Genomic DNA, 20558 nt, shown 5'->3' with positions numbered 1-20558 from the left:
AACTCCACCACTAAACCATGTCCCTAAATCTCTCCAGGGATGGTGACTCCACCACTTCCCTGGGCAGCCTGTTCCATGGCTTGACAACCCTTTCAGTGAAGAAATTTTTCTTAATATCCAATCTAAACCTCCCTTGACGCAACTTGAGGCCATTTCCTCTTGTCCTATCACTTCTTCCTTGGGAGAAGAGACCAACACCCATCTGGCTACAACCTCCTTTGAGGCAGCTGTAGAGAGCGATCAGGTCTCCCCTCAGCCTCCTCTTCTCCAGGCTAAACAACCCCAGTTCCCTCAGCTGGTCCTCACCAGACTTGGGCTCCAGACCCTTCACCACTTCGCTGCCCTTCTCTAGACACGCTCCAGCACCTCAATGTCCTTCTTGGAGAGAGGGGCCCAAAACTGAACCCAAGGTGCAGCCTCACCAGTGCCCAGTACAGGGGGACGGTCCCTGCCCTGGTCCTGCTGGCCACACCATGTCTGATACAAGCCAGGATGCTGTTGGCCTTGGCCACCTGGGCACACTTTTCTTTCAATACAGATCAGACACCCATAGAGAAATTAGCAAGGCATCAGGGCATGAAACAACAATATACATTTTTTTAAAGGAAATCAGCTGCTACATCAAAGGTCATGTTTCAAAGTCTTTCATCCATTCTGGAAAGCTTCAGAAACAGAAGTGAAATCTGCATATTTTACTCTAAATGTTATTCAAAATTGTCCTTGAGTTCAAACAGAAGCAACATGAGTTTGGCCAAAGTATAGCTCATTACGTAGCAAGAGGTTAGATGACCCTGTTTAAGAAGAGAGGCTGCTAAGCTGTACCTAAACAATGGCTATGCAGTGTACAACAACAGCTGAACAGAAATATCAAACACCCTCTTGCATTAACACTGCCAATTCACAAACCACACTGTTGAGAGGTACTGGGCATAGCATTTCTTCTGCAGGCAGCGCTAAACCACAATGGCACTGCAGGGAGTGGGAGGGAGGAACAGAAATCCTGCCAGTGTTATTAGGGTCTGTGTTTGATCTAGGCCTCTTCAACCAAATAAAATAGAAAATCTAGCAGAATATATTCCAAATATAAATTTTATATTTTATCAATTCAAACCATGTTTCAAGACAAATTCTCACATTGTTAACTTGCTCAAACTACTGTATTTTCAGCAGCAAACCAGGTTTTAATGAGTTTGATCAATGAAAGTGCTGTGCTAGGAAATCACCAGACAGTTCTCTTCCTTCTTGCAGTGATGCTTTAGTGCCCTGGCCCAGGGCCTTGCAAAGCAGACGCTGTTTCATACCTGGTTGAGCCGCTGGTGTCTGGATGATTCCCCAACTCATCTATTGAATCACAATTTCATGCGCTTAAACCCTCTGGACTTTGAACAGGGACTAAACAGGACTTTGCATTGGGCTCTCTAGGCATAGCTTCGCACACAGAATCTCTCACTAGAAATATTTTCAGCAACTCAGGAGCTGCTGCCCCTGAGCCTAATGTTTACCAGACTTCTTAAGAGCTCCAACAACCAAGAAACACAAGACAAGTTTTCTGAGAACCAAACACACATGTGTATATACACAAACGACTTTCTCAACACATTAAACACCTGAATTCTACAATCTGTAATGAACATAAACAGAAATGTGGGGAAAAAAGTCCTGACCCACTACCCAACATACAAAATGACAACAAAACATTAACACAGAACCACTGGTTGCTAGGCCCTACTCAAAAACATCTTGACAAATCTTCCCAAAAAACCCATTCCAAACAAAAAAAGTACACTGCTATCATAACACACTATGTTGATCACCCAATGTAATATCTATTTTAGGTAAATTCAGGGTGTCAGCTAGTCCTTTCATCTTTAATTCCTGTGAGACTGCAATTCTTTAAGACTTGACTCAAAGGTTTCTGGGTTAAGTATCAGAGGACAGACCAACTCAGGTGGCACCGTGGCAGGCATCTGACAAAGACCACCTGACCAGAAAAGGAAGTAGCTGAAAATTTATTTAGATAGCTGGAAAAAGCCTCTTGATAGCAAAACCTGGCAGACTTCATCTCAACCACTCTGGCATCTACTGGAAGGGCAGTACATTTGTGCACAAGCAATCCAGATTTATGGAGACCATGAAGGCCAATTTCTTGACACAGGTGGTCAATGAGCCAACTAAGGGAGATGGTCTGCTGGATCTGTTACTCAAAAACCCCCCCAAAATTATCAAAGATGGCAAGGTGAAGGCAGTCTTTCTTCCATAGACTGTGAAGTCTAAGGTCTTTGGCTGCCTGTGCAGTAAAGCAGACAAACTTTACCCAGAGCTGTACCAACAAAAGCAGAGCCAGCAGGTCAGGACAAGGGATCCTTCTCCCATGTTTAGCACTTTAAAGACACCTGCATCCAGTTTTGGCTTCCCAGTATAATGACAACATTGACATACCTCAGAGCATTCATCTGAGTACAGAAGGCCATCGAGATGAGGGGACTGAAGTATAGGATGCACAAAGATTAAGACCTGGGTTTATTCAACCTGGAGAAGGTGAAGGGGGATTTATTGCTGTCTCTGACTAATACAAGCATGCAGTGAAGATGGAGCTAGACTCTTCTCAGAGATGCAGAGGGATAAAAATGAGAAGCAATGATCATAGGCTGCAACACAGAAAATTCCAGTTAAATGTACAGAGAAATGTTTTCATCTAGAGGGTGGTGAAATATTGGGAGAAAAGCCTAAGGATCTCTGTCCCCACAGACAACTGAAACTCACCTGAGCAAGCGGATCTCCAACCTGATCGAACTGACCCTGGTATGAGGACAGGGATGAACCAGAGACCTCCAGGTGGCCCTTCCTAACTATTCTATGAATCCATGATCCAAGTCCAAGAGCAGAATTACAATCCTGTACTTCAGGATAGGAGACATTCAGCTGATAAATGGGTTTAGAGAACCCAAAGCTCACCTAGAGGAAACTAATAAAGAATAAGAAGGACAACACTCAGTCCTTGGTTTTCTATTGCATTTGTTCTACTACAACATCATTTTCTATCATTATTCTCTGTCAGGTGCAGCTATGTATGACACAAGGTGACCATTGCCTACATTTAGATGTGTACTGCAACTCTGTGTCTGCATGAATCTCAGTGTATATATGTGAGTTTAAAGGATAATCCCCTTTGGGATTTGTGGGACCCAAATTCAGTTAAAATTGGTGCTTTTTAGAGGTCAGTGCAAAACAAAGCAATGAAGAGTTGCATACAAAGCAACACCTTGTTTAATCATACCCTCTTTTTCCACTTTCAACAGTTCTTACTCTACACCAACTGTTTTAACTGCTCACTGACATCACACCTGGTATTTGGACATGAATCTCAGAGTCCTTCAAGCATGTTTTAAAAATCATACCACACCTTTCATCATCTTACAGCCAGAAACAGAGGTGGCCTGCTATATAATGCTGACTGAAGAGGACAGTGGCAGAAGAGGACTTCTATGACATATACATAGATAAATCTGTATGGGCAAAGGGGAAGAGTGTTTTTCCTGTAAGATTCAGCCCTTCAGATATTTAAATAACCTGAGGAGCAGCTCTTCCCAGTTCAAGTATATGATGCAGGCTAGCCACAGCACTGGCTTTTGCCTAGAGGAAACCCCATGTGAATACATATTTTCAGTAGCTTAAGGATCACACAAAAGAAAACAAATCCATGGCAAAACCCAAAGCATCTCACTATACAAAACAAGCCAAGCCACAGTCAGATCTTTAATAAAAGCACTTTGAGTCAGTGACAAACAAGATACAGCAGACATGACAACTCAAAAATCAAGTTGGGGGTAGAAGTGTGCTGCTGGTGTTTTCAGAGGATTGAACAAGGTCCCTAAACCTAACCATCCCCTCAAGTGGCTTCCCAGCTCTTCACAAGGCTGCTAAAACAAAGTCACTCTTGCCTCACCCCTCCTTGAGTTGCTATGGAAGAAGCATGAAAGGGTCTTTGTTCTGGCCAAAACCAATGGAGTAAATTAATCCAGAAAAAAAACCTCCAGCTCTAACCTTCAAGTAGGAGATTAAGTTGATTTTATAGGAAGGAGATTAAGTTACCTATACTCCTCCCTACTTCCTCCAGTTTTACAATGTGCACTTCAGCTAGGGCACTTTTGTGGAGAGAAGCCTGACACTGCCAGCCACCTAATAGGATTCATCTAATTTGAGCAGAGCACAGCAGAAAGCATCTCCCTGTAGAAACCGTTCCCCATTTTATTGGTTAGTCTGTTCGAAGAGGCTGCCAGCCACCCGTTTGACTAGACTGTGCATTTTCATTTAGCAATCTTCTGTCCTGCTCCCCTTATTGGGACATTAGAAGCCAATAAAAGGTGCATAGAATCCTTTTCACCATGACATTAGCTAAGTAACCAATTCTAATTCCAAGAGGCAGTGATCCTCTTTCATTAACAAATAAGGCCCTGAAGCTCCCTTGGTAAGGGGAGGGGTTCTGCAGCACTGAGAGGAGTATGGCAAAGCACTTGTTCTCAGAAGCCCAGCACACACAAGAACTTTGGAAGGTTGCATCCCTGCACTTTGGTCTTTGGGTAGTGCCACCTGCTCAGTATCTGTAGTGGTCTGGCTTGAATGGCCCATCTCTTGATAAGCCTAGGTATTTGGCCTGCTTGTCACTCAGCTTCGTCAGCTTCACACACAGTTTATCCAGATGAGCAGCAGCCACAGCTTCATCCAGCTGGAAAACAAAACATTGAGACAAGAATATTAGCAGAACAGAATCCTATTAGTTCAGGAAGTCATGGTCAATAGTGAGAAATGAGTATGAAAACCAACAGCAGATCCAAAGCGGACTTAGCAGACCGACACAGATGAACAGTCAGACAGCTCTCTTCCTGCCAACACAGCTCACCTGCCTGAGCGCAGAGGCATCTGCTTTGAGCACTGAACTGCATTCAGATAGAAAAGCCCCAGGCTTTTGAGGGAGTCAAGCTTAAGTGAGACAGACAACTTTTCTACAATCAAGCCCATTTCAATCTCATTTACACATTCACATCCATCCAATAAGTAAAGAACAGAGATCAAACCATTCAGAGGTAAGAATACCCGCTTTGATAGAATGTAAAGCCTCAGTCATGTTTCCACTACAAAACCAGCTGGACATACTATATCATCCTACAATTTTAGATAAGTTCTAATACTGGAAAAAATGCATCTCCTTTCCAGATATCCCATCTTAGGGGTACATTAACTAATAAATTCATTCCAGAATCACTAATTTGGCAAGAATACTACTATCTATTGGCATTATCTTAATGAAGAATAAAGCCAAGGTGGGCTGTAGGACATGGGCTCAGAAATGTTGATATACTTTATCTCAGGTGTCAGGCAGACTGGCAAACTCAGGGGGTTGAAAAATGTGTAAAGTGACAAGACAGTTAAGTGATACAGGAGATAGGTACAGAAGAGTCAGAAAACAAACACTAAAATGGCAAACTAGCTGCTATGTCAGAGGAGAATGTACAGCCATAAAGGATATTCAGAGATAGAAAGGACAGCACTAAGAAGGGACAGGGTGCTGTCGAGTTACAATAGAAGGACAAGTTTGACCACCTTTTGCAATTCCTGCAAAATACAAGCAATCATCGCTAAGAAAACAGATATAAAGTAAGTCTATATTCCAGCAGCATGGGAAAGACTGGCGATATTTCCCCCACACTAGTTAAATAGATGTGAAAGGTTCTGATATATTTGAGGGCAATAAATCAACAAAACAATCAAGGGCCAGGTTTTCAGCTTGTGTGAACCAGCATGTCCTAAATGATTCAATAACTAGTCCTAGATCTCTCACTCAAAGGGAGTGTGGTAACAAGCAACTACTCTGAAGTAATCCCATTGTAACGAACCAGGTAAAAAGCTACATCTGTACAGAGTACAATTCACTACAGCTCAACGGGCTCATAGATCTCTTGAGAATATGGAGCCACCAATATCTCCCGAGAACCAACACAGCCAAAGATGTGCAAGACAACCACTTCATCTTATGTTTTTAATTTTGAAGACTGTGGAAGCATACCATGAAATCTACTGAAGAGTCAGGAAAATCACGGAAGAAAAGTTAACTGGAAGGACTGTCTTTAGAAGGGAAACAAGTATTTAAGCTTAGTAGAACCTGCCAGAAAAAGGAGGGTTAAAAATTGAATGCATATCTGGTTGACTAGACTGATAGGTGCATTTCCAGAAAGTTTAAAACAGATTACCCCCACTTGAAAAGGAGCTGAGTCCCTGACATTTCCCAGATCAGGTTCTCAAACTGCAGCAGCGATAAGCTGTTTCACAGCTGCTTCAGCTTGGGGACTTCAAGATAGAGATTAAAAAAGTACAAAAATGTAGACAAAGGTAAGCTGACATTCTTACCTTAAAATCAGATAGCTGAGCATAAGAATGGACAGATTTCGTGCCAAGAACACAGACACGAGTTTACCTAGATTTCTGCAAACACACATTGCAGAAACGTGTGCATGTTTGTAACAGCTGATCAAAGCTCTTGCAGTCAAACAAAGTGCAATGTAAGGTACTTGGTAATTCTTAAATTTTACATTTGGACCTGAAAGCTACTACACAGAACAAGGAAAGATACTAGCCAGAAAATTATCAGAGAAAGCTCTTCTTCCCATCTTTTGCTGGTTCTGACAAGGCAACAGCTTTATTCTTTGAAATTCTCTATGGAGCACAGAGGGTAAAAAGACCATTTTGTCACAGTACATGAACCTGAAAAGATCACTGCCATATGATCCACTAACACACCACTCCATTTGTAAGTAACTGATCTGGGCATTATTTCTCACTTCCAGTTCAAGTACGCTTACTAAGAATTGTTATTTGGGAAGAGGATGAAGCTACATTGTATTAGCAACATTGGACTATCATTTTCAAGAGAATTGTCAACAAAGCTTTTTCTTTGAAGATGATTAAGTGTCAGCTTGCTGATCAACTCCTACACTGTATTTCTGGTATGCTTGATCACTAACGTATGGTTTTGGAAGCTTAACACTTCATAAGCAAGGCCAAATATACACATTCTACTTCCCAAATGAAGAGTACTTTCACATTTAGTTTCACACCTGGTTGCATTCCAAAGGCAGTGGGACTGAACTCCAGCATCTTTTTCAATCACCATCTCAAATTCTCAGGCTTGTTTTGGAAAATTAAAACCAGGTTAGTTTTCTAAAAAGAAAAGTGAGTTGTGATAGGATCCAGATTTTTCCAAGAACAAAGAATGCAGAGAGAAGTTTAAAGGGAAACTCGAGTGAATCTGTCATTAATATTTTGTGAAGCTATTAGGACCAGATTGTGATAAGCTCTGCTCAGGTGCAAGTGGGACCCAGACTCTATCAACCGTAGTAAAAGCAATTCCTAGTTTCACTCCAGCTTCAACTCTGCTCCACAAGACTTTGCTGCTGGATAGACAAGTGAAAGCTTGCCACGAATGCTGATGTTCAGCAGAAAGAACAAGTTGATTGGGAGAAGCTCCCTGACTACCGTGATGCAGCACAGGACTTCCCAGCACCTTAGGTAAGAGCCCCAGGGCAAGCCAAAAAGCGACTAGACGTTCCTATCACATGTGACAGACAAGTCCCAGTTCTGAACAAGAGGTTAGCCACAAAAACCAGCCCACTTCAGACTGGGCGTGACCAAAGCCAAGCATTCACTGAGGGATAGAAACTCCTTGCAACAACATTCAGTAGGAAAATGAACTCTAGCACAAACAAAACAAATCTACACGATCACATCTGGAGTTGGCTTCCTTACAAGCTTACATCTTTCTGCTATTGTAACTCACCTTCTTTGGCAGGAAATGGACTCCAACAGAGTATTTGTCACTATTGGTCCACAGCTCGATCTGTGCCAGCACCTGGTTGGTGAAGGAGTTGCTCATAACAAAGCTCGGGTGACCCATGGCACAGCCCAAGTTGACCAGTCGACCTTCTGCTAGCAGTATAATATGACGGCCATTCCTCAGAGTATAGCGATCCACCTGGGTGGGAAAACAGAAGAGCAGTGCAATGTCAGGGTAAAGAGAATATTTTAAATCATGTAAAGCTTGGTGGGCTTTCTTCCCACATCAACAATTCAGTGGCCTTGCAACAGAGACTTTGATTACAATCGAGACACCCCTCCCTCAATTCCGTGCCAGTGTTTGCAAAGCCTGTAGCTATTCTGCACTTCATACAACATGAATCTTAGCATCTGCTTCATATTTAACCAGTTATCCAGTTCTGGTTTCTCCACATGCATGTTGTCTCAGACAGCTGTGGTGGGGAGCATGCTGCCAGCAGTAAAATGCAGTTCATATATGCCTAATTGCAACAACTGGTGTGGAGAGACAGGAGAGAAGAGGGAACACCTCTGCATGTAACAGTCCCAAGCCTTTGCATGTAACACAGAGGTAAGAGCCCGAGTCCTCAGCCTGCTGAAATGGCTCCCCTGTAACTCTTCCCACTTCCATAAGGTCACTGCTTTACAGGATAATAAACAACTGTCCTCCTAGCTTCTGGTGTACCCTCCTTTGCTCTCAGGGGGACCAAAGACACGATCCTCCACTCAGACTGATTTCCAAGCTATGCTGGGGACAACAGGACTTTGCACACAGAATCAAGTCTCAGATGCACTAAGGAGATGGCTCTTCAGCTATATGAGAGTCCCACGCAATTCAGAAGATAATGCCAGTTAATATCTGCCTCAACTGTCTGGGCCAGATTGGGCTCCTGCAATGTTAAACTTAACGCTGCTTCTCCTTTCCACCAGTCGCTAGCTCTTCTCTCCCCTGTCTTCACCCCTCTAGGAGATTTCAATATTAAAGCCCAGAACGAAACACCAATATGGCCTAGAAGTTACAAGAATATTCAGTATTCACTGGTGTTTGTTGCTCATGTCACACCAATCATGTGGGAATAAATCAAACCTTTGGAAAGACTTAAAAGATAATCAACAACCAACTTTGACAAAGGCTAATGCTTTAGACAAGTCCATTTATCTTATACCATCATAGAACAACAACTGTGAAAGACCCACAAGAGTCCCTCCCCACAGGTGTACTTATATTTTTAGTCTCAAAAGTTATTTTATATGAAGCAAAACACACATCATTCTCAGTTTCATTCCTAAATTGGCCTGTAAGTTAAGCCACATGGGATAAAGCTTTAACTGTAACAATACTATCTTCTGAAAAAAACCATCTTTGTGCAGGTCCTTAGCAGAGATGTAAAAAGTAAACCAATAGAAACCATTTTATTAGAACAGGTATTTTGTTTTCAGAGCAGGGTTTATGCCTCCACCTGTCCTCCCCAGCTATGCTTCAATTACAGCACTATTTTCTACTCCTTGGGTTCATATAAGAGATTATTATGTTTTCAGCACAACATAAGCAGACAGTAACCACCTCAAACATTCTTAATATCTCCTATCCAAGAGCAGTACAGGAAGTTAGGCTTAGTAAGAATTCTCTGCACTGAGCAGTTGCAATATTTCTTATGGATGCTGACTCTCCCTTGTAGACCACCAGTGACAGTGCTCAGTCCACCCAAAATATGCCATATGGGCTATAAGATTACAGCAGGAAGTAATGAAACAAAGAAGGAAGCAGCCAGAAGGCAGAACACTAAAAACCCTGAGAACAGCTACATTATTTATATTAAATATAAATAATTATATTTACCAATTAAATGACAAGGTAGCAGTTAAACAGCATTTCAATTTTGAAGTCTGAATCATGTGGTTTAGGTGTCACAATATTATATCCACATAATATCCACACAACTTGCACCTAGACAGCTGCTCACTTGTGCATAGACTCACATACCTTCAGCAATCTGCTGACATGACTCATTCAATGCACAGGGTAACGCAGAAAATGCAAATTTATGTCTTTGCACAGAAATAAATGCAAAATAGTAGTAGTACCAGCAGAAGCTTAAGTCAGTACTGTGGAAACACATCTCATCTATGGGCAGATAAACAGGCTGATTCATATGAAATTGCTAGAAGAATTCAAGTTATCCAAGCATTAAGTTCATCTCCATACCTATACAAATGCCTCCTCCCTTTCCCCATCAGCATTTAGGTTGCTCTGGACCTTCTGGCTGCTTTGCACTTCCCTCCACACCACAATACACGAATATTTTCAGAGCCAAATTTCATCGATCTCACCCTGACCTTTCCTTCCCCTCTGGAGTTGATGCTACCCATCAGTCTCTAACATAAGGCAGCTGAGCAGGACTGCAATGCAAACTCATATTCAAAAAAACCTGCCAGATTTTAATAATAAGCCTATTTCCTCCTTAACTGTACTTTGAAAGCAACAGATAGGTCAGAATGTCACAGTAAGACATTTTCCTTTCCCAAATATTAAACATTTCTTACACCAGCTCACCACTTGTAAATGGAGACCATACGGTACTGGAAACCTCTATGTTGGGCACTTTCAATTGCTCTGTACCTCTAGCTGAAGTGTAGCAACCCTCAGCTCTGGTATTAATCCTCTGATCAAGACACACATGTCTTCACAGGAGGTGAGAGATTTTTGCTCTTGTACTATATTCCCCTCCCTGCTACAGGATATAGAAAAAATCTGCCAGGTCTTAGTAAAAATTTGACTATTTAGCAAGTTAGTACTTGGTATTAAAAAACATAGCATACTACACCCAGAACATCGATGCGAAAAAACGTGTTTTTCTAAGGATAAGTGCAAGACCTCACACTTTTAACGCAGGACTGACATCCCCTTTAGGCCCCCAAGACTTGGTATAAGATGACTACAGAAGTGTCCCTTTAATGAATTTGAGCAAAAAGCCTGAGAAACCAGCAATGGCCTGATAATTTCCTTCCCAGATTTCAGTATAAGAGCAATTCCATCAATTATTGTAATGACTCATCACTGCTGGCCTGAGAAAGGTCCCAACACATGCAGATGAATTCCCATGCAGGTGGTGAGGGACAGGAGCTGCAGGATACCTCCTGGGAGCTTGGTTCTAAACCTAAAGTTAATGCATGACCTGGAAGAGTTAAACAATTCAAATTTCTACTCAATGCCTTTTAATTTGTTTCAACCATGGAATTTAGGGCTCTGAAGTAACATTTTGGCTCCCAGTCTTGCCTTTGCCCCTTTTGAAATGAGTAAGTTTTTAGGATGTGTATTAGTCCACTCGTGCTCAATTGCCCAGCCACCATGGCAGTCAGGCACAGAGAATGAAAATTAATAATGAAGCTTTTACACAGCAGAAGTTGTTCACGCAACACCCGCTCAGCAGGTACCTCCTTACCTTGTCATGCAGGTCTGAAGTCTTTAGGGACAAGAAATCTGAACAGACACAAAATGGAGCATAGGGCTCTACCACTAGCACAGTGTAGCTACACAGAGCATTAAATACAACAATAACAGAATCCAACTGGAGATTCAAACTAGTTAACAGTGCTTCAGATTCACTGCCAGAAGTCAACAAAACCAAGTACTAACCTGAATCATAGACCAGCTTTTATTGGGCTTGGCAATGTACACATCTATAAGCCATCCTCACTTCATTAAAGCTTTAAACATATGGAATGGCCATGTAAGATCAGATTTACCTCCAGGTACATCCCATCTCCAGTGGTAACTAGTAGATGGATAAGGAAAAGTACAAGAACAGCCCGAGGGTAAAGTGTATTTCCCTCAGTGAATCCTCTGAGCTTCAGCTCTCTGTGCATCATGCTGAGACAGAGGTGGTCCACTCAGGGCTCTCAGAGACCCCTTTTACAAACTTTAGCTAATGACTTTTAAGCAAACACACTTATGGCACCCACAGCATGCTGGGCAGCTATTTTCACAGCTTTTGCTCTGTAAACAGGTATCCTCTGGGTCACTCTGAACATCCTGCTTGCAACAGCAGCAGTTTATATAACAGATCAGAGACATTCACAGTAGGAGGGAGGTCTTCAGCATTAAACCATATGGACGACCTCGACCCTAGTTCCATCTTTTTGAAAAGGTAATATTGTTTTAACCAGAAACTTCTTACAGTTTTCATACCTTGCTCTAGATTGCATCTCATTGCAACCAAAACATCTGTGACAGACTGGCCCCTTCAATACAGAGTATATAAAGAAAAAAGGACTACACTTCTGCCAACAGTGACACAATTTTTTATATGGACTTGAATGGCCATGTGCAGGTAGTTTGTATGTTATCATATTAACATCCAACTTAGCCTTCAACAATGTTTACTCTTTGAGCAGTCCCAGTTTTAATTTTAAAACCCAAGCTACCAGAAAGCAAGCAGCTAGCTGCAGGCAGCTCTAGGACAAGAGCTGCTGAGCAAAGTCAGCTCCACACTAAGGTCACAGGCAAGAACAGACTTGAACGTAGTAAGAACTTGAGGGTATAACTTCATACCTAGTTGAGCTCACATACAGTGTCCCAACAGCAAACAGGATACTGAAAAGACTCTCGCAACTGCTTAGTAAGAGTTTGATGTGGGTGGCTAATAAGCCACCAGAGAGTTATGAAAATTGGAAGGGCAGATTGAGATCTACTAAGACATATGTTTGGGTGTGGTGTTTTTAAAAATGTAGCAGGATTCTGAGACAGGTTTTCTATCAGCAAGCACACTCCCTCTTTAAAAGGTAGCTAGAAGTCCCATGCCAAGTCAGACAAAGCCTGGTTTGCTTTATGTGATGTTCTCCCTCAATATGGGTGTTATGAAACAGTTTTAACTTAGTTTTGTTTTGTTTCTCTGCTTCAGGACACAGCTAAAAAGCTGAAATTTTTAGATCCCTATTTTCCTGTGTAGCTACAGCCATAGCTTGAAGTAAATACACGACGGGAATGCAAGCTGAGCAAGGATAAAACATGCCGCCTTTTCTGCCCACACATAGACTTCTGGTCTATACAAGTTTCTAAAATGAAGCCACTAAGTCTGGAAAAGAAGTCTGAGTTTGGCAGAGCTCCAGATAGGCTTTCCTGACACTTCAAATCTCTGAGTAAAAAAAATGCTTTGAAAACAAAGAGGTGTGAATTTTTTCAAACCTTGACAGAATCCTAGAAGACATTCCCTTGAGATTCACTCTAATACTGGCACCCTGCACCAGGACCAAGATCGTTCTGGTGGTACAGAACAGTACATGAGCAAGCAGCTTCCCAACAGGAAATTCAGATCAGCCACCAGGCAATCTATGGGTGCTGTTCTTAAGAAGTCTTATACGGTATCTAATGGTCTGTTGTGTATTCATTACCTACCTGGCTTTTTGAAAGTGAGTTATGGCATTGTTTTCAGCTGGGGCTAACAAAGAAAGCACATTTCCATACCTCCTCACCATACCCCAAACAACGCTGACTTCCTGCATGGGATGAACTTAATGCAATTAATTGTTTACACCACCACTAAGGGGTAGGGTCCTGTTTGTCAAGGAAGTAGGAACACATGGAGAACCCATACCAGGCACCTCTCACCAGAGACCACGCTGTAAGCTTGGGCACTGACTGGAACCAATTGCTTTAACACCAACACAAGGCAGAGCAGAATCTCCATTCCAATCAGCCCACAGCAACACTGGCTTCCAAAAAAGCTAGAAACACAAAGGACCTGAAGAGAAATACCCGCCTTTCTGGAAACAGACATGGAGTAGCCATTGCTTCTTTCTAGTAGGAGAGCTTCTGCAAGGGCTGTCTCACCTGAGGTTTTACATTCACCGCCTCTACTGCATTTTCATTCAGCCACTTTGCATCAACTTCCACATCAAAATGGCCAATATTACACACTATGGCATCATCCTTCATCTGCTCAAAGTGCCTGCAAAAAAAATTATATCAAAATTTAATGCACAAAAAAATTTTTCTTCAGCACCAGAAGATGCTCTGGTCCATAGCTCTGCTCAAAGAGAAATGACAAACACCTGGCTCACTGACTGCATTTGATTGTCACAAGATGTGTGGGTCTGGTAATCTTCCAGACATGTGAAGTCTACTGGAAAAAACTCTCAAGCTTCTAGGGAAGGACACTTCCCAAGAATATTAGAGGTTATTGGAGAGAAAATATTTTCCTAGTAGGAAAGTAAAACTATTTTAATTGGTCAAAACTGAAACACCTGCAGTTATTCTCTTTCCTACACAGAAGAAATAGTTTTCTTCATGACTTTAAAGTTTCCAGCAGTTTTACATTTCTAGAGACCAATGGCCTTATCTCCTCCCACTTAATCTGATCTTCCACTACAACATGTACAATCATAATGGCAAAGATAGAAATGAGTTTGTGTAGAGTGGAGGGGCTATAAAATGAGATCAAGAAGCAATAACAAAAACTGCAGGGTAATTTGAGAACAGGCTAGTTTCAAGTCTGCTATGCGTACTCACAGATGGAATCACTTCAACCTTTACTTATCTCCTCTTCTGTTCACATTTATCTGTCCTAACACAGAATTTAGCCCTGATGCTCTCATTCTCCAAATGAGAATCTATCCCTCTACAACTTTTGTTTCTCCATCATTACATGCTGTAAAACAGGAACAGTTGCAAGGTGGCAACATCCAACAGAACTGAAAAACCAATGCCCCAATTTCTCACTAAATTGATTGTCAATTCTGATGTCCAGAAATTAGACTGTGTGCTAACCCTCACCATACTGCTGACAAGTTATGATTGTATTTAAAAAAAAAATCTAGCTGTACAAGTATGCTTTCACTAAAGCAAGTGGCTAGACCATACCTGCCCTGAACAATGTCAGTGCAGCCGGTGGTGGTAACAAAGATATTGCCTTCTTTGCAGGCCTCCTCCATGGTTGTAACTTCATAACCTGAAAAGAGAAAAAGTTACTCCTCTAGCCAACCACCAGCACTTATTAAAAACTGGGCTACAATATTACAAGCCGAAAAGTGCAGAGAAAGAATAAGAGAAGCCTGTGCCACCACCTGACCTATGAAGGATGAACATAGCGGGCATACTTGTTTTAGTAAATACCAAGATAGTATGAAAGTATCTATCCCTCACCCATTTCCAATCTGTAGATCTATATATTCAGTGTCTTATGCCCACAGACATAGTATCTGGCACAGCACTCATACTAGATTCAAGTTTGCAAAGGAAAATGCACCCACAACACCTGCAGGTTCTAGTCAGGTATGAACAGAAATGGGATAAACTGGAACCAAGAAGCATAGTTACATGAGGCACCCACAGAAGAGAAGGAGCATAGCTTCCAGAGCGTGCCATCAGCACAGCTGGAAAGGCAGAGAGCATGGCATTGCTCTCCAAAAACATCTACTGGTGTTTTATTGTGGAGATATTTTAGTGAAGTCTTAACCCACACTGGAGGTTAATGTTGCACAACTTGAAGGTAATGAACCCATTCAGAGCCAGGCTTATAGCGTTATGAAACAGGCCATATCCCACTATGGTCTCTATATCCTCAACTCCAAACATATCTTCAAGGCTCTACTAGTAAACTCCTTCCCTGACTGTAAGGAAAGAATTCCTACAGTTAAACTGGCATCACCTCTACCTACCTCAACAGGGACAGAGCTGAAATGCACTGAAACTTTCTTGGCCAACTATTATTTATTGCTCTACACTGACATGCAAAGTCCCCCATCAGATACATTAATTTCTGCATCTCCTTCAGTTCTCACCTTCCATGGCTGCCTGCAGTGCGTTGATGGGATCGATTTCAGTGATGATGACTCTGGCTCCAAAGCTCCGCAGGGCCTGAGCGCAGCCTTTGCCCACATCGCCGTAACCTGCCACGACTGCTACTTTTCCAGCAATCATGACATCTGTAGCACGTTTGATGCCATCGATGAGGGACTCTCTGCAACCATAAAGGTTATCAAACTTGCTCTGAGGAAGAAAGAAGTAGTTTCAGAACAGATGAAAGTTACTCAAGTAAAAATTCCTTAGAGAAACGAAATGCACTTACATGCAAGTACTAAAAACCAGGAGGCTGACAGTCAGCTAAATACTTTAACCACAGTGAAGGACAGGAACAAGATAATCTGGTTTGGTGTGTTTGTTTAACCTGTTTCACCAGATACAGGCTTCAGCACATCCCTGGTGAGAAGCATGTCGTAAATATGTTGTGTCTACTGACCAGGGCTTGGACATGTTAAAAGCTTGTTTAGAGGTAACCTGTATTTATCAAGTAAAAGCATAAATAATTCTTGCATGCAGAGGTAGGTCCCAGTTCCTTAACCAGATGTTCAGCAGTTCTCTGCTGCTGTTTATCAGACAATGAACTGAACCAAGAGCCACAGGTAGACAAAAACACACAGCAGAGTATCTGGCCAATTGGTTAGCACATATTCTTATCTTTGCAAGACACATGCCTCCTGCAGAAGTAGCAAATTGCCCACATCAACAGTGAGAAATTGGTTCCTGCAGCCCAGGAAGATCAAAATTGCGTCTTCCCCCAGGAAGAGTTACCCTAACACTGCCAGACCTCAACACTGCTCAGATCTAGAAAAAAAACAGCAAGTAGCCGTTCACCATACCAGGCACTGCAACCAAGAACCCCTGGATTTCATCTCCTAATGCCCCATCACACATCCTCCTACTGTAACATCAACACATGAGCTTAACAGCCAAACCTCCAAATAAAAATTGCCTGAAATTGCTAATTCAAGTGTCAAATAGTATTCACTTGAACATCTTCCTAAACTCAGAAACACATATTGCTATACTAACTTTTGTAATGCTATTCCCTTTTTCTCATTGGGCCCTTTGTTTTGACCAGGAGGATGGGCTGTATAAACAGATTTGATTATGTGAAGAGTTACAGAAGCCAAGAACTTAAAAAAAACTGGCTACTAAAGTTGTGCCATGCTTCCCAAAGCAGAGATATAAAGAACTCACCACCCCCAGCAAAATTCTGGTCTCAAAGCCTGCCCTGTGCTTTCTACAGCCTTAGGTCACCAACCATTCTTGCTTTCACTTAACACAGGTAGCACTGTCTGCTATAAACAATCTTAAGTCTGCATATGTAGATGTGAGTAGGAGCACTGATCTTTCAAATAGGACCGACCTTGCAGCAATGGCTCGTGCCATCTAGCATGTGTAAGATGATGTTACAGTTTGGTTCTCAGTCTAAAGCTTACAGCTGTAAAGTTTTTTTATAATAAAAAAAATGAAAAGTCCATGTATCCAAATGTTGCAGCTATGACTCCAATGCATTATCTGAACAAGTTATGAAGTATAGTGGCATATCGCTCCCAGCCTCAGAAGCTGGCCCAGGACTAACGTGTAAGAAGTTATACTTCAGGTACAGAAGTCCCTGACCCAGCGCCTGTAATTCTTACCACAGGCACATTTGCCATTAATATTTCAGAAAATTTCTGTTCCCATCCTTCAAATTCCAAAGCTAGTGCCAGTTGGTAATCCTCTTTTTAGTCCTCCAGCACATTTTCCTTGCAGTATAAGCCTTCTTATGGAGGAAAACAGCATGGTTAGATTTGATTCCTCATCACCCAATCCCCCAGTTGCAATCAAAGCTTTCCAGCTGCCTGTGCATTCCCATGCAGGCAAGGAAGCAGAGTGCCAGATGCAGACATCAGAACAGAACTGTATGCTGCCTGCCTTCTCTCTTCAAATACTAGTACAGGAACCTGGCGCCCAGTGAAATTATCAAAGTGGGAGAGCACAATTTGTCAGCTCAGTTGCATGTCTTCCTGGAGACACATAACTGTGGTTAGTAAAAATCTTTTACTACATAAATACTTGAAAATAAGCACTTGTTTGGCACTAAAATAAAGTGAGCTCAACCCAAATCCGCTCAAGAAGCTTTTCTAGAAACATCTGAATTTCCAAATCTACTAAACAGTATTAACAGTTATTATGCAGGAGGCACAAATCTAGGTGAAAAGGGATGCAGAGAAACGAGTGTTTTCCAAGATCAACTGGATTCTAGCCCACTAGACATGAAATAAAAATGCCAGATGCATCTTTGAGCAGAAAGAAAATATTCTTCAGGCAGCAAACTGAAGAGAAAGCAGGCCAGTGAGAACTGCCATGCCCAATAGGATAATGTTAGTATGCCAACTTGAAACAGATTTAGCAACTAGATTTAAAAAACATCTAGACACATAAACCCTAAGTACGCCTGAAATTCCCACTATAATTCAAAAAGCACCAGCACCCTTTAAACACCATTCCCCCTCACCTCTCAATTCACCAGGATTTGTCTCGGGAAGCAGGAATATAGCTAAGCAAGGAATAAATACCTCCTGCCCTATTCTTTGCAATTGCTGCTTGCAGACATACTTGTCAGATCAAGAAGCTCATGTAGGTCACTTCTCCAGCTGGTACCTGCCACCTACCTGTGGTGTTTAAGCTACTCAGAGTGAGGACATGCCCCTTGCCACAGGAACTGACTGTACCCCAGGAGTCACAATTTCCAAAGGTGTTCTCACATTATTAAAATGCAGAAAAATGGACATCCTTACATACAAAAAAAGCCCTTGATATTCTGAAAACAGGGTATTTACAATAGCACGTCCCATTAGAGACATCATGGGCTCACGTCAAGGATATGGTGAAAATCTGTTCAGTACTAGGTCAAGAATAGCTCAGCAAGAGCAGGAATACTTGCATGGGAATGACAACATCCCAACACCAAACTGGTCAGACAGCAGAACATAACAGAAGAGCTCTAGCTGTATTACCTTGGTGACAGAGTCATTAACATTGATAGCTGGCACTTTCAGGGTCCCATTGGCCTTCATCTTGTACAGGTTATGAACTCCAGTGGTTGTCTCTTCTGAAATACCTCTAATTCCTGTGGTGAGAATAAAAGGACTCACCTTAGTTGCAGTTAACGCTGCTGCAAACCAACTCATCCAGGTGCTGGGAGCATTGTCCAGAGGCCTAAGTTAAACAAACCCTTTGCAGGAAGCAGGGAAGAGATGAGAACCCTCATTTGGATCCTCAAACAGTAGTTTGAAACTTCAAACCAGTTTCTTCCCTCACAAGGCAATTAAAAGAGCAGGACAAAATATTCTTTGGAAAAAATGGAAGGGACCAGCTCTAGACCAAGGAATCGGGAAAAGATCTCACTAATCTATTTTCTCACAAAATGATCAAAAACACCTCTTCTGCAAAAAGGGCAAGATGTTCACCTCAGTGATGTTTCCACAGCCTAGTCCATTCTTGCAAGGTGGCTTGAAAGGAGATGATACAACTAAATCTAAAACACTTGGATCAACTTAAAAAAGTAAAAAAAAAAGAAATAGTTTACCATTCCCAATCCTCCTGCTGTAATCAACTCCAGCTCTGATTAAACAGCCAACACCCCCCCCAAATCTGGACACTAGCTACACGAAACTTCAATTCATGGGTACTGCTAGCACAATCAAAAAACATTATTTCAAATATATCCTTGTTTGAAAACGGTCCAGGAAGCAGAGACCAGAGACAAAGGACTGTCTAGAAACACCAACATCAAATGACAGACTAAGATCCCGATAACACAGGAACTGTCATGAGGTTACCTGGCTCCACATTACACCAAAAAGCCAAAGCTGTAAAGGCACCCCCCACTTTAAGGGTCCTGACTCTCTGTGGACCTTTTGACAGCAGCCAATTGTTCAGAAGTGGCATCACCGCACGTGACTTCTGCATCTCTCCTCCCTCACGTCTCAATAATACCTCAATGCATATAAACTGTCTAGTTGCTACACTGGACAACACCCTGATTACTTAGAAAGTCTATCTGCACAAAGAGGTACGCCATTTATGACAGAATAAATCTGAAACTATCCAGCCTGGCTGAATTTCCACTGTGGAGGACGTGGTAATCATGTTTGTTCTTTAAGGACTGGAGGCATACTGCAAGACAATTATTTTGTTGAAATATGAACTATTGGTGGAAAATAGAGGAATTCTGCTAAATCAGGCTGAAACCACCAACACAAGCAACATCTCTTTATAGAGATCCATGTGGCACTTGGAGCTAATTCAGATTCACAAGAAAAGAGAAAATATGAGAACAGTGAATACCAAGTTATACGTACATCAGAGGTTTATGCAGAGAAGATATTGCCCCTCCAGGCAAGTGACCTCTCACACTGACCTCAGAATAAAATTGAAAGGATGCTTGTAAGCAAAATAATTTTACAGTCATTTTGATAGAAAAACCAAGAAATAAACAACATTAATAAATTGTTCTGTTCAGGCCCTTTTACTGATGAAGCAGGTGACAGCCCAGCTTATCCCACGTGACTGCACATGAACAGACAGGTATATTGCTCCTTTTCATGTCATTTTTCTTAAGTCCTCTCCCTCACTGTATAACATAGAATCACTCCCAATTCCTACATACTTTTTTTTTTTTTAAATCCACACTCTATCCACAGCCCTCCTAGTATTTCAGAAAAGTAAGCACTAGCCTTCCTATTTCACAAGTGGCAAAACAGGCCAAAGGACTGACCCAAGATCACCAGGCAACAGCAACGGCAGGGCTCCTTGACCACAGCCCACGCACCAATATTACTTTAGGGACAGGCAAGTGGGAACCAACAACAATAACGCCCAGCAAAATCCCCAAAAATTATTT

General features: G+C 42.0%; 1 protein-coding gene across 1 annotated transcript in view; it reads right to left on the bottom strand.

Moving 5' to 3' along the window:
• Window positions 1-3737: 3737 nt before the first annotated feature.
• AHCY (adenosylhomocysteinase) overlaps window positions 3738-20558 on the bottom strand; it is a 28353-nt gene continuing 11532 nt past the window's right edge. The window contains exons 5-10 of the mRNA XM_054845303.1: window positions 18670-18782; window positions 15646-15853; window positions 14726-14813; window positions 13697-13814; window positions 7832-8026; window positions 3738-4726 (exon numbers count right to left, since the gene is read on the bottom strand). Coding sequence (XP_054701278.1) covers window positions 4595-4726; window positions 7832-8026; window positions 13697-13814; window positions 14726-14813; window positions 15646-15853; window positions 18670-18782 — 854 coding nt within the window. The 3' untranslated portion in view covers window positions 3738-4594. The remainder of the gene's footprint in view (window positions 4727-7831; window positions 8027-13696; window positions 13815-14725; window positions 14814-15645; window positions 15854-18669; window positions 18783-20558) is intronic.

Source organism: Grus americana, chromosome 17 (genome assembly GCF_028858705.1).
Source record: "Grus americana isolate bGruAme1 chromosome 17, bGruAme1.mat, whole genome shotgun sequence".
NCBI classification, from domain to species: Eukaryota; Metazoa; Chordata; class Aves; order Gruiformes; family Gruidae; genus Grus; species Grus americana.
Note: the sequence above shows the minus strand (reverse complement) of the source record. Positions and strands in the feature narration are given on the sequence as shown.